The sequence below is a fragment of the Girardinichthys multiradiatus genome, chromosome 7 (genome assembly GCF_021462225.1).
Source record: "Girardinichthys multiradiatus isolate DD_20200921_A chromosome 7, DD_fGirMul_XY1, whole genome shotgun sequence".
Classification (NCBI taxonomy): Eukaryota; Metazoa; Chordata; class Actinopteri; order Cyprinodontiformes; family Goodeidae; genus Girardinichthys; species Girardinichthys multiradiatus.
This window is the reverse complement of record NC_061800.1, coordinates 18,363,032-18,378,541: the sequence shown is the minus strand read 5'-3', so window position 1 is coordinate 18,378,541 and position 15,510 is coordinate 18,363,032. Positions and strand designations below refer to the sequence as shown.

Genomic DNA, 15,510 nt, shown 5'->3' with positions numbered 1-15,510 from the left:
GGTGAAAAAATTTAAGTTTTCAATGCAAAAATAAAATAAAAGGATACTTTTTTGTTTTAGAGTTAAAACCTGTGATGGACTGGCGATCTGTCCAGGGTGTACCCCGCTTCCTGCCCATAGACTGCTGGGGATAGGCACCAGCTCCCCCGTGACCCACCATGGAAGAAGCGGTGGAAAATGACTGACTGATTGAGTTAAAACCTGAAAGGGTTCCTTGTCGTTGGGGAAAGTTGCTGTTGAAAAGAAAAATTTTTAGCCACAGTTGAAAATCTCAAATGCATCTGTTTTAATCCTAATGCATTAAGTTCTTTGTTTAGTTGTCCTAAAATAGTCATTGCTAAACCTTAGAGATTTTAGGGTAAAACTGTAGAAAGAAAGGGGCAGCGGGTGTTAAATATTATCACTCTAGCTACTGTTGTCCTTCTGTTAAAGATGGCACCTAAAGGCTATTTCTTATTGTTTTACTCATGCCTGATGCTTTTCTGACCTTAAAGTGACTGCTTTTCTCATCTCGTGTAATGATAATTTCCTGATAATGTGTTCCTTCTCTAATTGCTGTCCCAATGCAGAATGCAACAAATAGCACAGCTGCAGGAGACGGCGCAGCCACCGGCAGTCGATTCAAACTCGATGTACTAAAGAATAAAGCTCGCACATCCCTCACCAGCTCTCTGGAAAACATCTTCGGAAAGGTGGGTCTGAGTGGAGAGATTTTTATAATGTATCCCTTATTATTCTCCTGCTTGGTTTGAGTTAAATTCTCCCACTTGTCAAAAATTTTCTCTCCAAGTGTTTCCCCGCTTCTGTTTTTTTTTATTTGTCCTCCATCTGACTGAAAATGGCCACCATGCTGTGCACCTTCTTTTGTTCCTCACCCCGCACAGTCTTGGTTGCTGTTTCTGTGTCGCACTCATCCAGGGGATTTGGATTGACCCATATCTGCCAGCGAGACAACACAATAATTCCTAAGTGAAGGGATCCAGGCATTCAGAGAGTCTCTGCTGCCATCTGTTATTATCTCTTCGATGTAGCTGAAGAACCACACTAAATGCTATCAAATCTGAAAACACCTGCCCTCTTCGTATCTTGCCATTTGGGATTTTCCTTATCATTGTCCATGTCTTACTATGTTAATAGCTTTATCCTTGTTTTTTGTGCAGGAAGAGTAAAAAAAAAAAGACAGCCAAGTTCATTTATGTTAATTGTAGTTTTTTTTCCAAAACTTGTATCTTTTTGTAACATGTTTCACATTGTATTGTAATATCTGTCACCAGGGTGCCAGCAGAATGCGGGGCCGCTTGGGAAGCATGGGAAGCATTAGCAGTTTCGAAAGAGTAAGTGTCCTTGAGAGAGAAATATGCAAATTCCCAAAGCTTCAGTCAGGGGATTCTGGGAATTCTGACTTTTTACCCGCTGACTTATTAAACCCTCTAATATTCCAGCTCTGCCTTGAGCAACAGAACAGGATGATAGATTTGCTTTCTCTTAGATTATTGCATGCTGCTACTGGGGGCCCTTTGACATGAAGACATACATTTGCTCTGCATTGTTTCCACATGGTTTTAAGATGAAAGGGCGCTGGCCAAGAGGCCAGTCTGTACAGCTGGGAACGTGTTCACCGAGGTTTCAGGGAACCGTTTATAACAAGTGGTTGAATTTTGCTGCTGTGGTGCAGAATGTGAAGCGAGTATAAAATGAGGCCCCCCTGTTTGCCCTTCAGTGAGAAGTTTTGTCAGTTTGACATATGGCTGCTGCAGCATTTATGACTCACAGTAAGGTTGTAAAAAGCATTAAGGATGGTCCTATTGAACCACAGATACAGTATGATTCCTGTTACCTTTCACCTAATTAATTTTATCTTAAAACAAGATAGGCAACTGCTGTGACTACTACTGCTTAAGACAATAAAGTGGTGTAATATAGATAAGCTATCTTTTAAACATCCATTTATAATTGTTTAGATGAGCACATGAAAGCCAGTGTAAGAGCCAGCAGGTCGTTTTAATAAATATTATGATTTTATTAATGCAGATGTACAGAGTGGTGGCAGACCGACACAGCAATGATGAATGAAAACATATATTAATAGTTGTAGGCTTTGGTCACACTACTCCCTGTATTTTTCCAACAGAAAAATCTGAAAGGACTTCATCAAGGGTGTCCAAACTGTGGCCCTTGTGCCATTTGTGGCCTGTAGAAGGATTTTGTGTGACCCACTCAATAATGGTAGAAAAACAGCCTACCAGCAAAGACAGTTGATACAGATGTAGACCTTTTTCACTGATGCAAGGCTTTTTAAATCAGATGCAGAAAGCATAAAATCATCTTCTTCACCTCTTGGAAAACGTCAGGCACAACAATTTGTCTTTTAAATATGGAAAAATATGGAAAAAAATCAAAATGACTCCACTGGTTTCTAGCATAGAAAGCGATAGTGTGGATGTGAGAAGAAGGCCTCTATGTCCTCATTTTTAATGATGTCTGGATATCTAGTCCACGAAGATGCACCAGAAACAAAGTTTTTTTTTAAATCACTTTGAATATACAGATGGGGGGTGAAAAGACAGCAGAAATTATGTTTTGCAAAATAGTCATGTTAGTGTATACAGGGATTTCTGATCTATTTCTCTTTGTGAATTAATGGTGGGCACCTAACAGCTGTCCTGGCAACTAGCCTGTTATAAATCTGTTTCAAAACAGCTTTACTTTAAAAAAAAAAAAAAGACAAGAGCAGTACTTCTCTGGTACTCAAGCCTTGTGAAACATTTCCAAGACCTAAACAAAAATGCTGGGAAAAATATCATCAAAATGTTGTAGTTATTTTTAACTGAATACACCTACAGGCAAAATATTAGGTTTCTTAGTTGTTCTGCTTTTTGTGAATTAAGATTGGGAACCCGACAATTGAATTGGTCGGGTCACGTGTCTCGGTAGCGAGGCTGCAGCACTCGACACCTCATTTTATTATGTCTGCCTCCTGCAGGCTGTTTATTTTAGGCTGTGGGTCACCATGTGTACCCCGATTTTGTGCGCAGTCGTTTCCCTTTTTTCCCAGTTTCAGATTTTTATATCACGCTCTTATTTATTAGTTTTGGAAACATTCAGGGAGGTCACTGTCATCCAGGTATGATGCACAGATGACCCGCAACAACCATAAGGAGTTTAAACCACATAGATGTTACGATAAATAGTTTTATTCATTAATTAGTAGTTTAATGCTTTACAAGTGTGACTTTTAAAAAGTCACGGTTTGCCTTAAAGCTGGATATCGAGACCACACCAATTATTAAACAAAAATTACAGTGCAACTTTATTTTATCAGCAAGATTTGGTTTTTTGTACCACCTGATTGACAGTAATACTGCCTCATGTAATTCAAAAGATTTCACTCACCTGCTTCATTAACCTGTCATGTTAACTGCACATGCAGTTAATAGTTAGAGGTGCTCAACATAAAAGATCACAAATCATCATCAAAATATCAACGTGTTTAATATTGCAATCGCAAAAGATTGCTTGCATGCAATTTTTGGAATTCAAGGTGCCATTCATTGAAACTCTAGTTTCTAAAAACATATTTGGTCATTAAAATATCCTTTTTGCCCACTACTAACATAGATCTAAGCAACAAGACCGAAAAGCCCTGGTAGAGATGTGGGGACATTGATACGATAGAAAAGAAGGAGTGTACCAAGAAGAATAAGGGTTGTTTATACAATAAATAATCATTGGAGTATTGAACAATAATATTGCAATATTTATGTTTTCCTTAATACGTGCTACCCTAGTGGATTTATTCCCCAGTAGGAGAATGTTTCTCAGAAATCGGCTCAGGAATATCTCAAGGAGCTCAGTAGAGCCTCCACTTCAGATCTGCCAGTACGACCCACTCTGCTTCTTGCTTCAGACTCGTCATGTCAAGAGTTACTAAAACTGGAGCTGCCAGGTTGAGGAAATTCATTCTTCAGTCAGTCTTTAATTAATGTTGAATATCTTCTGCTCTCCCTGAATCGTAAGCTGCTGCAGCTTTTTCTGGCTCACATTCATCAGTCAGATTTACAGTTTCTCAGAAAATCCTACTTCATGCAGCAGATGACAAAGAGGTGCTTTACCAAGTAATGTTTTGTAACATTTTGACATGGTCAGAAAAACCTGTTTGCATTGTGAATACATTTTGTGAGCTGCTTTGCGGGATCGCACCCTCAGGAAGTGATGTATGAGGAAGCAGGAAACCCCACTCAGGATGTCCAGTTATGCTTCAGCTGAACCCTGTCTGTCCTTGCATTGTCTTCTCAGCCTCACCATAGGACAGAGTGACAAAGAAGTGAGAAATTAGCCGCTTTGTCTTTGCTGTGTTTCAGGCTTTAAGTTACCAGCAATAGGTACCTGTTTACAGCCTCATTAAGGGCAGTTTACTATTCAGTTCTGCTTGACTCAAAAATGGAAGTGGTTTGTGTGCGATGATGGGAACGAGCGGCACAAATGTCACTGCATGTCAGTGTGGTGACAGAAGTTAAGAGGGAGGTCTCTGAAAGCAGGACAGGAGCAGATTGGAGGGTTTTCATGTGACTTGTTGCCAGTGAGGTCCTCCCCACCAATAGTTTGCAATGCTCCGAGTCATTGGACATCATCCATTAGAATACAATAGATGTGGGAGTTGTACCAGCAGACCAGCAGAGTCCAATAGTGGCGAGCAGAGACAGTCTAACCATGTTGCAATAGGTGAGTGCAGATTTGGAACTTGTTTGTGTGTAGAGTTATTTCCAAACTGGTGGTGTGTGAATTTCTGAAGAATATTTGATACATCTCCAAGTCCAAAGATGTAGTAACATTTTGCACCCCCCCCCACCCCCCCAGCAGGATGAGGAATCTCCCGGTCACTCCCCTCCAGGTTCGCCTCCCTCCTTCCTGGATGACGACCTGGAATCTGGACCGCTGTTCCGTCGACGTGCTCACACCTTCAGCCATCCGCCAGTGAGGAAGCGCATCTCCTTTGAGAGCCAGCCAGCCAACCACACCAAACAGGCTCCACTTCGCAGACAGCACTCTGTTAACCCAGAGCTGCTGCAGACAAGGTAAAATGACTGAAATAATCGCTCAGGCTATGCATTTTTAGATTGTAAAAAAAGGAAAATGCATCAATTTTTGCACTTTTAGGAGTTAGTCTTTTGCATTTTTTGCAACTGTAAATTATTTGACATGAGCTTTTGTTTTTTATTTTAAGGTCTGGCTGTTACTAACTGTTGATCTTCCCAATCATTTTAAAACTAAGTATTCAGTTGACCTTTTGATTTCCGGCACACACAATGTAATCTATTTGCAGTACTTTTGTCAGTCTGATATCTCTTCCCCTTTTGCTTTGCTGTCCTGTAAAACAATAGCATCACAGGTTTCCTGCCTGTGTTTTGGGCCCACATGTATTCCTCAGTGTTTTCTTTCCTTTGTATAATGTTTGTTCTTTTTGTATTTGTGGCCATTTCATGTTCGGCCCGCCCAGTCACGTGGTCGTGTCGAGAACGCGCAGCGTTTCAGAGAGCGAGTCCTCCTTCAGCCTCCCCTCCACCTTCTCCGCTCCCACTTTCCTGAAAAGTTTTTACCAGGGCTCCCTGACAGACAGTGGGAGCTTCAAGAGGTGAGCGGGGGGAGCTCGGAAGATCCCCCTTTACATAGATAGACAGCTGATGAAGGACATGACATCTGTGGGAGGGGAACAGCTGACCTTTTGCTGGGTTGGCAGTAGCCATAAACCATGTTGGCTGTGGAATCTTTATAACTCACAGCTTTACTATCCAGTTTCCTTCTATATTTTCTTAAATATCAACACAAACGTATTCATAATTCAAAGATTTCAAGGCTTTTTCCCCCCCACCAGCTTTGCAGCCGGACCCGCCTTCTTTCCATTTAGAAGGAGATACTGATACACCCTTCTTCTGTTTCATTTGCATGTAAATTCAAACCTTTTTGCACGACTCCTCTTTGCTTCTCTGGGACAAACAGACAATATAAACTACATTCCATCCTTCTGACTTTTAAGGATGACAATGCCCTGCAAAAATATTGATACCACAGACTTTTTTTTTTCACATTTTTCTTGCTTAAACCAAACAATGTCAGTATATATTTTATTGGAATTTTCTTTGATAGAACAACACCAAGTATCACATAATTATAAAGGTGGAAGGAAATCTATACTATATTTTCAACCCCATCTATTCAATTCAGTTTTATTTATATAGCGCCAATTCACAACATGTCATCTCAAGGCACTTCACAAAGGTAAGTGCCTTTATGAATGGCATTCTTCAGGCCTTACTTCCATAAAGGTTAGATTTGTGGAATGCATGACTAATAACTGTCCTATCGCAAGGTTCTTCCACCTGTGATGGACCTCTGCAGGTCCATGGGCCTCGGGCATCCATGTCTTTTTAGGTTTGCATTTTTGCTATACTCTTCCCCTTTTGTAGAAGATGGATGGAAAGGTGCTCCCTGAGATGTTCAAAGCCACAAAATTACCCCTCACTTGTATCAGGGTAAAGGAGGCTAAATATGAATTGCACGTCACACTTTTCAGATTTTTATTTGTAAAAGATATTTAAAACAATGAATGACTTCCCTTCCACTTTACTACAATGCACTAATTTGCGTTGGTCTGTACCATACAATACGTTGAAGTTTATGGTTTAAATGAAACAGAATATGAAAATAAATTATAGGATTATGAATACTTTTGCAAGATACTGTAAAATTAAAAATCTAACCAGTCTTGTGATTTTTCTTGTTTTGAATGATTGCTGGTAACCTTCAGCTACTCAATGTTCAAGGTTACTTTATTGATACCCGTAAGTAGCTTTGTTTTGCAGTGGTTCAAAAACATTTATGTATTCATACGAACATCTTAACACAACCAGAACCACCTAAATAAATATAAAAGTGCTCAAAGTGCTCCAGGCACCAATAATCAAATCAAAGCAGGACACAGAAGAAGAGAGCAAAACTTTAAAAGTCGTTAAATATGCAAGAAAAGAACCCCCATCTTTTTAAAACTAATAGGGAAAACCTTAAAACCAAAAATAATCCAAACCTAGAAGTTAAATCTATTAAAATCCATTGAGAGTGGCAGCATCCATTCAGCCTCTTCAGTTCAGTAACAGCAGTCGGAACAAAGCTGTTTTTAAACATCTGGTTCTACATTTAGGGACTAAACAGAGGGAAGAACCTGAAACTCTCTATAAAAGGGATGAAAGCCATCAGTTAAGACAGAAGTGTCTCTCTGCTGTACCTACCTGCTGTACAGGGATGTGATTGGTTGTCGGGGCTCTCACATCCTGCTGAAGGGAACTTCTCATTTTCAGATTTGTATGGCCAAACCGTAACACAGAAGAAATGGATAAAAGTCATTCAATAAAAGCACGATAAACTAAGGTCATTATGGTTTGGTCAATATTAAAATGGACGAGTTTCCTGAAGCAGAAGAGGCGCTGATGTGACTTTAAAATTCAATTTGTCATCTAAAATTGTCCCATGCTATTTGTAAGAATGCACACTCTCAATGGCCTGATCTTACTCAACGTCAGTGTTTGGTTTATTTACAGTCAAAAGCCTTGATTTTGGATGTGCTCAATATCACTCAATATCCAGGTGAGGTTTTCTTTCTGATATATCTTGAGATCCTTTTTACAGAGGCTTTTCAGACACTGTCCTACTTGAGTTAACAAGAGAGAGACGTTAGAGAAAATATATCGAGGGAGGAATTTTAAGGAGCGACTGCAACATGCACGGAGCAGCAGTCGGAGCCAGATCGTTGTTTCAGGGATATTAGCCTGGAACCAAGGTCAGTGCCTGTTTCCCATTGCTCACATGGTCAGGCAGGCTTTTTGTGCTGACTAAGCTCACTGAATACACTAACGTTTTGCAACTATCGGTGAGAGGTGGAGATCATTTTCTTTTTTGGGGGTAAAAACGGAAATTCAAGCTTTAAGTTGTTTTTTTGAAGATCAATTTTGCATTTTAGATTTCACCTTCCCATTAAAGACTTTAGTCGTTTAAAATGTTTGTCCAAGCTTTGGACCTGTAACGTAGAATCCAGTCATATGTTTGAACTCTCCAAAAACCTCATAGCAGCATGCAAAATTATTCAGTACAATTTTATTTTTTTTTATTTTTTTTTACAGTAGTCATGTTTGAGTCATTGGTGAGATAAGATTAAATAAAGAAACTAGAACTTTTAAATGTAATATATTCATATGTTTTCGCACACAGCCAATATGGTGCTGACAATTCCTTTATGCCACCTAATTCAGTGTCATGTCAGTGACATAAACTTCATATATCTTCACATGTTCCTGAAGAGTCTGAAGCCCAGCTAAGCAAGGAGAGATCTAAACTATAGGAGACACGGCACACTGTAGCACGGGAGTGGCTGGGTTGTGCTGTGGGGGAATTAGACAGAGTTGAAGGAAGGCTAGATTGTCAAAGGGATATTAATACTCTTCAAGGCACAGTGCACATTTTGAATAAACAAGATATTTGTGTGATTTTTAAAGTTAAGGTCAATGTGGCACATGTCAATAAATGTCCAAACTTGTCATGTTTTCAGTACAAATATTTTGTGCCAAAATCCACACATAAAATGTGATGTTTGAGGAGTTTGAAGAATAAGTTATGGAGTGTCATGTGGGCAATTTCCTTTTTTTTTTTTTTTTTAATTGAGCCCCCTAAATCAAATCTGCCAAAAGAACAGGACATTTATTAAACTCTACACCAAATTAAATGTCTTTTGAATACGATGATTGCATGTTCTGAGAGTGATGGATTCTTATAGGTTTTTGTATAGGCTATTAACCAGGATTGTGAAGGTTAGTGTTAACCCTCTTTTGTCAGGTAATCTGATTTGAATTTTTACTGCTGGATTATCTGAAATGTACTCCAAGGCTGTAAACCGAAGGTTTTTAAGAAATTCTCCTCATCAATTTCTTCTTCTTTTTCTTCACTGACAATCAACGTCTTTTTCAGAAATATCAGAAGTGCATGTGTCTCAGCCGTGGCCGAAGTTTGTTTTGTTTACTGTTGCTTTATTAACACTGACACTGGGAATCAGTTCATGGCTGCCGTTTATTTCCTGAACATGCTTAAGGTTCAGCTTCACCATTTATGAACTATGCAGAAAGCTGTATGAGTTTTCCTGTTATGTTTGTGTATGGTGTGTAGAGTGTGTGTGCCTGCCATTATAAGAGTTGGTGTAATGCGACACTTGACTCCTTTATCAGGTGTCTCTGACACACATGTCTTTCCTTCTAGCAATGGAGAAGGCAGGAAAAGGACGCTGTCAAGCTGCAGCAATGACTCTCTGAGCGGAGGCCTCCCTCTGACTCCACGCAGGGTCTCCTGGAGACAGAAGATCTTCCTGCGGGTCGCGTCACCCATGAATAAGCCATCTGCATCTATGCAAGACACAGGTGTGGTAACATGATCCTTTAAGCAGTTCTTGAAGGAAAAATTATGTGCAAGGTATAATAAGCTAGAGCTGAGGGCAGAAACGTTCTTGTGGAAACCTGTTAGTGGAGGTACTTTTATGCATGCAAAAAACACAAAAAGTATGGTGGTAACTGAAAAGACTACAATTTATCACTGTTGTCAGTATTTTCAAAGTTTTACTAAGATAATTTGACAATTATGCTAAAAGTTAATCAGATATTCCAATAAATATTTTCTTTACTAATAATATGGAGATATGTTTTAATCATTTTCCCCAGTCATATATAAGCTCTCTTAGTAACATACAGACAATGTTTTCTACCTAACAGTAGTTCTGCTTTTAATTGGTTTAACATTAAGATCCTGCGTCTCAGTGAGACTGCCTTAAAGTTTTATTTAAACACAATTGAAATGAATTCTGAATTTGCGAAGTTTGTATATGCACATTTGCCAAGGGTGGCAAAACCAGTTATTTAAATATGGGGGCAATTACTTTTTTACAAAGGTCCTTGCTGGTTTGGACTGATTTTGTTCTATAAATAAATGAAACCATTTGAAAACTGCATTTACTGAGTTTATCTTTGTCTGATAATGAAATTTATTTGATCGGAAACATTTAATTGTGCCAAAAAAATCAAAATGAGAAGGTTTTTATCTTAGGTCCCTGAGAGGTATACACACATGACATTTGGTGGAGTATTGTGCTGTCTGGCAGTGAGAGGATACAGGTTTACTTTGGGATGAATCCTCCGTCTTGTGGGGAAATGTGTAGATGGGAGACCATGCAAGCTCATTGGCTCTTTGCTGTGGTCCTTAACTTTAGAGGCCAGTTAGTTTATTGTCAAGCTGAGGGGGTGAGCAGTGCTGCCAGAAGGTTACCTTTGTGACTCTGTAAACGGGAACGAGTACTTGGTCAGCAATGATGTTGATGTAGGTGTTTCTATTTTTAAAGAATAATCTAGATGCCAGGACCCACTGCTTTTTATTGAGTTGATGTCATTTACCCCATCTGATTTTAATTTTGTAGCTTGTCTATGTATTTGTGACTCTGGTTGCGTCATGTTTGTGACTGTCGGTTTTGGAATAAGTTAAATACTTTTTTCAGTATTTCTGCTGAAAGCAGGTGCTTTCTGCAGCTGAGAACCGCTTCAGACAACAAATCCTAAATGAAAAGCAGCTGTGCGGAGCTACACTCACTGTTCTGTATAATACACTGTAGACCAACTATTGCCAATAAATCATGCTAATTGTTATATTGTAAAAGCAAAGTGAATTTTAAATACATGTTCATGCTTTAACTCACTTTTACATTTTGTAGACGACTCTGATGCCACGGAGCTGCTGCCTCTATCTCCCCGTGCTCCAGACCCAAGTCTGGACCCTTTTAGGCGTCTTTTATCCCCAGCATCTGATCAACTGCCTGACAAGAAGCCCAAGAAGACAGGAGCCGATTACAGGGCTCTCTGGAAAACTGCCATCCACCAGCAGATCCTCCTGCTGCGTATGGAAAAGGAGAATCAGAGGCTGGAAGGTGAGTGTAAATCCTTACTACTCTGCACCAGCAGTGGCATTTTAAGCCTGGAGCACATTCTTTCATGGTCACATGAAGGACACATGTTGCTTATGATGTCCTCATACTTGCTCTAACAAGAATTACGCTTTGTATTTTTTTTCTCATTGGTAGCTTTTTACCCTGTTAACCATTGTGTATAAATTGTAAAGTGCTATATTAAAAGTTTCAATGCATTGAGTTTTCATTTTCATTTTTGGCAACTTTGACAAGCCTGTTTAGAAATGTGCTTAATCCTGGTGTTATTGTTGCAGCAGACGCCTGTGAAGATATTCTCCACAGGAACAACTTAAACGGCATATATCATCTTTTTTTAATAACTTTTTCTTTTCAACTATGTTTAGGTTTTAGCTCATGAGACGTATATTCACTTCCTGGACCAAAGTTAAGAAAATATGTAAAAAAAAAAAAAGCTTGAAAGAAAGATCAATAAATTAGAATATTGTTGATAAGTTTATTTATTTAACTCAATGCACTAAATGAAACATTATATAGATTAATTACACACACTGGTTTTTGAGCCATTATTTTTGTTCATTTTGATGGTTTTCACCTTACATCTAATAAAAACATGACATTTAAGATTAAAATATTACAACTGACTATTAAAAACCATATTTAAAGCAGAAAAAAAGGGTTTATTGAAAAGTGTTTAACTGTGTGCTCAAAAGTTGGTATTTTTTAAATGAACTTTTAATCTGCAAACGAACCTCATCGGAACACATCTTATTTAATTAAACACGAAAGCATACGTCTTTATCCAATGAGCAGGGGGAAGTCTGTAGAAATGGTGAAATAGCTTGGAGCTCTAACAAAATCTCCGCTAAACCGCCACTCTACCCAGGTATTTAAAAGCACTCTGGTGCAAGCCCAGTCAGCCAGTAATTCATCACAACATGGAATGGCATCTTGGGACAAAAAAAAAGATAAGATTCTGGCAGAATTTAGGTTTGACTCGGTAATTTCTGCTTTGGTTCTGACCAGCATTGTTACTCCTCTGAGTAACCATGTTTCTTCTCACAATTCAGTCACTAGAACACAAAAATAATGCAGTGATTGTGTAAAATAGAGTAGTTTCCTTTACACTTAATTAGTCCCTGTTGTACTCGAGAGGGTTTAATTGAGCTACAGTAAAAGTTATTATGAGGACACTCAAACTGTTACTCCAATCAACTCTTTCTAAAGTTGGTTCTCTTTTAACATTCGTTTCGGTATCTCACTATGGGACACGCCTCCAGCGCCTGTCCCCCAGAAGCTCTATGACATTACGCCAGTCTTGACTGGCAGGCAGAAGTGACGTCTGCTCCCATGGGAGGACTTCCTCCCAGTATAAAAGTCGACGTCACGTAGGTGATCTTCAGTCTAACACCTCTTCTCGCTCCCAGAAGCACCTCTCAGACGGTCATTACAGTAACTTGAGCTAGCTTAACTGTTCACAGAGCGAGCTAACAACTCGGTCGCCGAGCGCTTCTCAATAACTGTGCTCGACTGTTCTGAGTCTTTTTCAACGCTGGTCTGTCGCCAAACAGCAGCGCTGCAACTGGTCACCAAACTAGCTGCAACCTTAATGGAGCTTAAGAAGTTGTGTAACTTGCACTCGTTCTCACCATGAACAGAGTCAAACCACCATCTAGAACCTGCACATGTGGCAATCTCATAGCTGGGCCAGATACCCAATCTGTCTGCGCTTTGTGTCTGGGGCTGCAACATGCCCAGGACGCGTTGGCGTCACCGGTGAGCTGCGGGCACTGTGCACGGCTCTCCCTTAAGTCTCGTCGGCGCAGGCTAGCATGCCAAGCTAGCCTGTCAGAGGTTGATCCTATGATGGGGGTAGCCAATCCCCTACCACCGGAGCTTCCTGGTACTGATGAGAGAGACCCCACTTTGGCTGGAGCCAGTTGGGGTGATCAGCTCGACCCTGTCGTGCCACTGACTGACCCAGAGGAAGACGAGGCCGCACTTCCAGGTTTCAGCACTCTTGCTAACGCTGAATCCGAATCTGAAGTGGAGTCCATCAGTCTCGGGTCTGACGATGACGAGCTGGACTGCGGGACTTATGCCATCCAATCGGTTGCAAAGCCCTCGGTGACGGATGACACCAGTCGCTGCGGTTCCCCAAACCCGATTGCAACGGACCTGCATGATGTCTGCAGAAGGGCAGCAAAGAAGCTGGGCATCGAGTGGCCGGAAACCCTCACCGAAACTACCACATCTTGATATGAGGGGAAGCGGCTTCCGAGAGCCAAATCTTCCAGCAGACAGCTGTTGCCGGTGTTTCCCCGAGTGCCTCGAGGAAGCAACCCGGTCCTGGAGCAATCCTCTCACCGCCAAGAACCCCGCCCTGGGAGGGTCGGCGCTGGACTGGACGGGCATGGAGACCGGCGGTTTTTCACATCTGCCTCCCTTAGAACCTCTGCTGGCATCTCACCTGCACCCATCGCAGAAGTCAGCCATGACAGTGGCAGGACCCACCCTTCCCTTCAAAGCTGATTTTTTTCAGTCCGTTATGAATGAGAAAAGCTACAAGGCGGTGGCTGCATCTGTTAAAGCCTTAAACGCTTCGTCTCTTCTCCTCGCTTACCAAGCGGAATTACAGGAGCAGATGACTGGCACACCAATGGCCGATTTGTGGGACGAGTTGTGCGTGGTGACAGACCTATGCCTGCGTCTCCACAGAAGCGCTGTCCAAGCATCCGGGAGAGCCATGGCCCTGATGGTCACTCAGGAGAGAGCTAGATGGCTGAACCTGGCTAGCCTGTCTCAAAGAGAGAAGAACCAGCCCCTCGACACCCCCGTGGACCCGAAGAGCTTATTCGGCCCCACTGTGGCAGCCATGCAAAAACGCTGTGAGGAAAAGAAGAGGGAAGGTGAAGCGCTAAAGCTGTGTCTGCCCAGGAAAGCGCAGCCTCCTCCCCCTCCAGCACCCCGTGTGCCGTTCGCTCAAGCGGCGGCTCGACCGGCCTACCGCATCCCCAAACGCCAGCCTCAGCCGCAGTCAGCGGACCGTGGGAAACAAACCGAGCTCAAAGGTGCTTGGGGAAGGAAGCCATTCACTCCCCCGACACCGGGAAACCAAGCGACCCCTTCCGCTACGGTGAGCGCAAAGAAAAAGAGGCGCGCTACCTAGGGAGCCGTCTTCGGGGTGGGAAAACAGGATCTGCCAGACACCTGCACCCCCCCTACCTGGACACATCCTGTCCCAGTTTGAGTTCAGAACGCCACGTTCAAGGCAACTCAAACGGCCTGCAGAGCCGACATTGGAGCTCATCGTTCAGAGCCGACCGAAGTGGAGGAGGATCAAAGCCACCGAGAGCTCAGTGGAGCCGCAGCTGTTGCCAGAAAGCACACACCAGTGCACAAACACATGCCAGTGTCTAAAAACACGACCTTCCCCCTTCACAACATGTTCAATAAAGTTGTTTTCTGGCCCGCATCCAGGCCTGGAGCCGAGGGCGCAGCCACAACAAAAAAACATGAAAAATATGTTAAAAATAACACAAGGACAGGACATGGCCGTGCAGCTGCACATGAGGCCACAAGGGGGAGCTCTCGCTCCAGCTTTGGCACAGCGGCAGGCTGGAGCTCCCGCTCCACCCTTGCCACAGCTGCACATGAGGCCTCAAGGGGGAGCTCTCACCCTACCTCTAACACAGCAGGCTGCTTTTTTCTGTGGAAGAAGCAGACCTGGGACGAGCGCAGCTGGCAGTTGTAGCGGAACAGCAGATCCCTCAGCCGGTGTTGCGCAGTGTTTACACGGAAGCACCTTTAGGTCCACTGGCAAACAACACTCAGCTGTGGCGAGCAAATTGGAGCCTGTATCCAAGGGATACAGGCTCCAATTTGTGACAGCCCCACCCCTTTTCAAGGGCATAGTACAGTCATACGCCCGGGGAGAGTCCGCTCGCGTCCTGCAAGAGGAAATAATTTCCCTGCAGCACAAAAGAGCTGTCCAGCAGGTACCGCAGGAGCAAAGCAGAGACGGGTTTTACTCCAGATACTTTCTCATGCGGAAAGGGGCGGGGGTCTGCGACCGATATTGGATCTGCGGGCTCTGAACACATATCTGAGACGGTATTCGTTCAGGATGCTAACACACGCAGCTCTGATAAAGTTTGCGTGTCAAGGAGACGGGTTTGTCTCCATAGACTTGAAAGACGCATATTTCCATATCCCTATATACCCCCCTCACAGAAAATACCTCAGATTTGCTTTTCAGGGAAAGATATACGAGTACCTGGTACTTCCTTTTGGCCTCTCACTGAGCCCACGTGTGTTCGTGAAATGCACCGAGGCAGCCATCGCGCCTCTGAGGGAAAGGGGGATGCGTCTGGCGACGTATATAGACGATTGGCTGATTGCAGCTCAGTCTTTAGAGGAGCTCAGGAAGCATGCCGAGATGCTTACTTTACATCTGACAGCTCTGGGATTCACAATAAACTGGGAAAAGAGCATTTTAACCCGAGTAC

At 42.3% G+C, this 15,510-nt stretch overlaps 1 protein-coding gene and 1 long non-coding RNA gene across 7 annotated transcripts in view; one reads left to right on the top strand and one right to left on the bottom strand.

Annotated features, from left to right (window-relative positions):
• The window catches only part of tbc1d4 (TBC1 domain family, member 4), a 55,870-nt gene that overhangs the window by 24,402 nt on the left and 15,958 nt on the right, over positions 1-15,510 (top strand). For 3 of the 6 annotated variants that reach the window (XM_047370135.1, XM_047370136.1, XM_047370140.1), the window contains exons 10-15: positions 570-692; positions 1,275-1,334; positions 4,858-5,075; positions 5,498-5,632; positions 9,298-9,455; positions 10,793-11,005. In XM_047370135.1, the coding sequence (XP_047226091.1) occupies positions 570-692; positions 1,275-1,334; positions 4,858-5,075; positions 5,498-5,632; positions 9,298-9,455; positions 10,793-11,005 (907 nt within the window). The remainder of the gene's footprint in view (positions 1-569; positions 693-1,274; positions 1,335-4,857; positions 5,076-5,497; positions 5,633-9,297; positions 9,456-10,792; positions 11,006-15,510) is intronic. The other 3 variants (XM_047370138.1, XM_047370139.1, XM_047370137.1) reach the window with 2 other exon arrangements.
• On the bottom strand, positions 9,303-14,901 carry LOC124871124. Its single transcript, XR_007038954.1, has 3 exons — positions 14,687-14,901; positions 10,778-10,971; positions 9,303-9,440 (listed from the first exon to the last, which is right to left on the bottom strand). It is a non-coding gene; the product is annotated as an uncharacterized LOC124871124 (long non-coding RNA).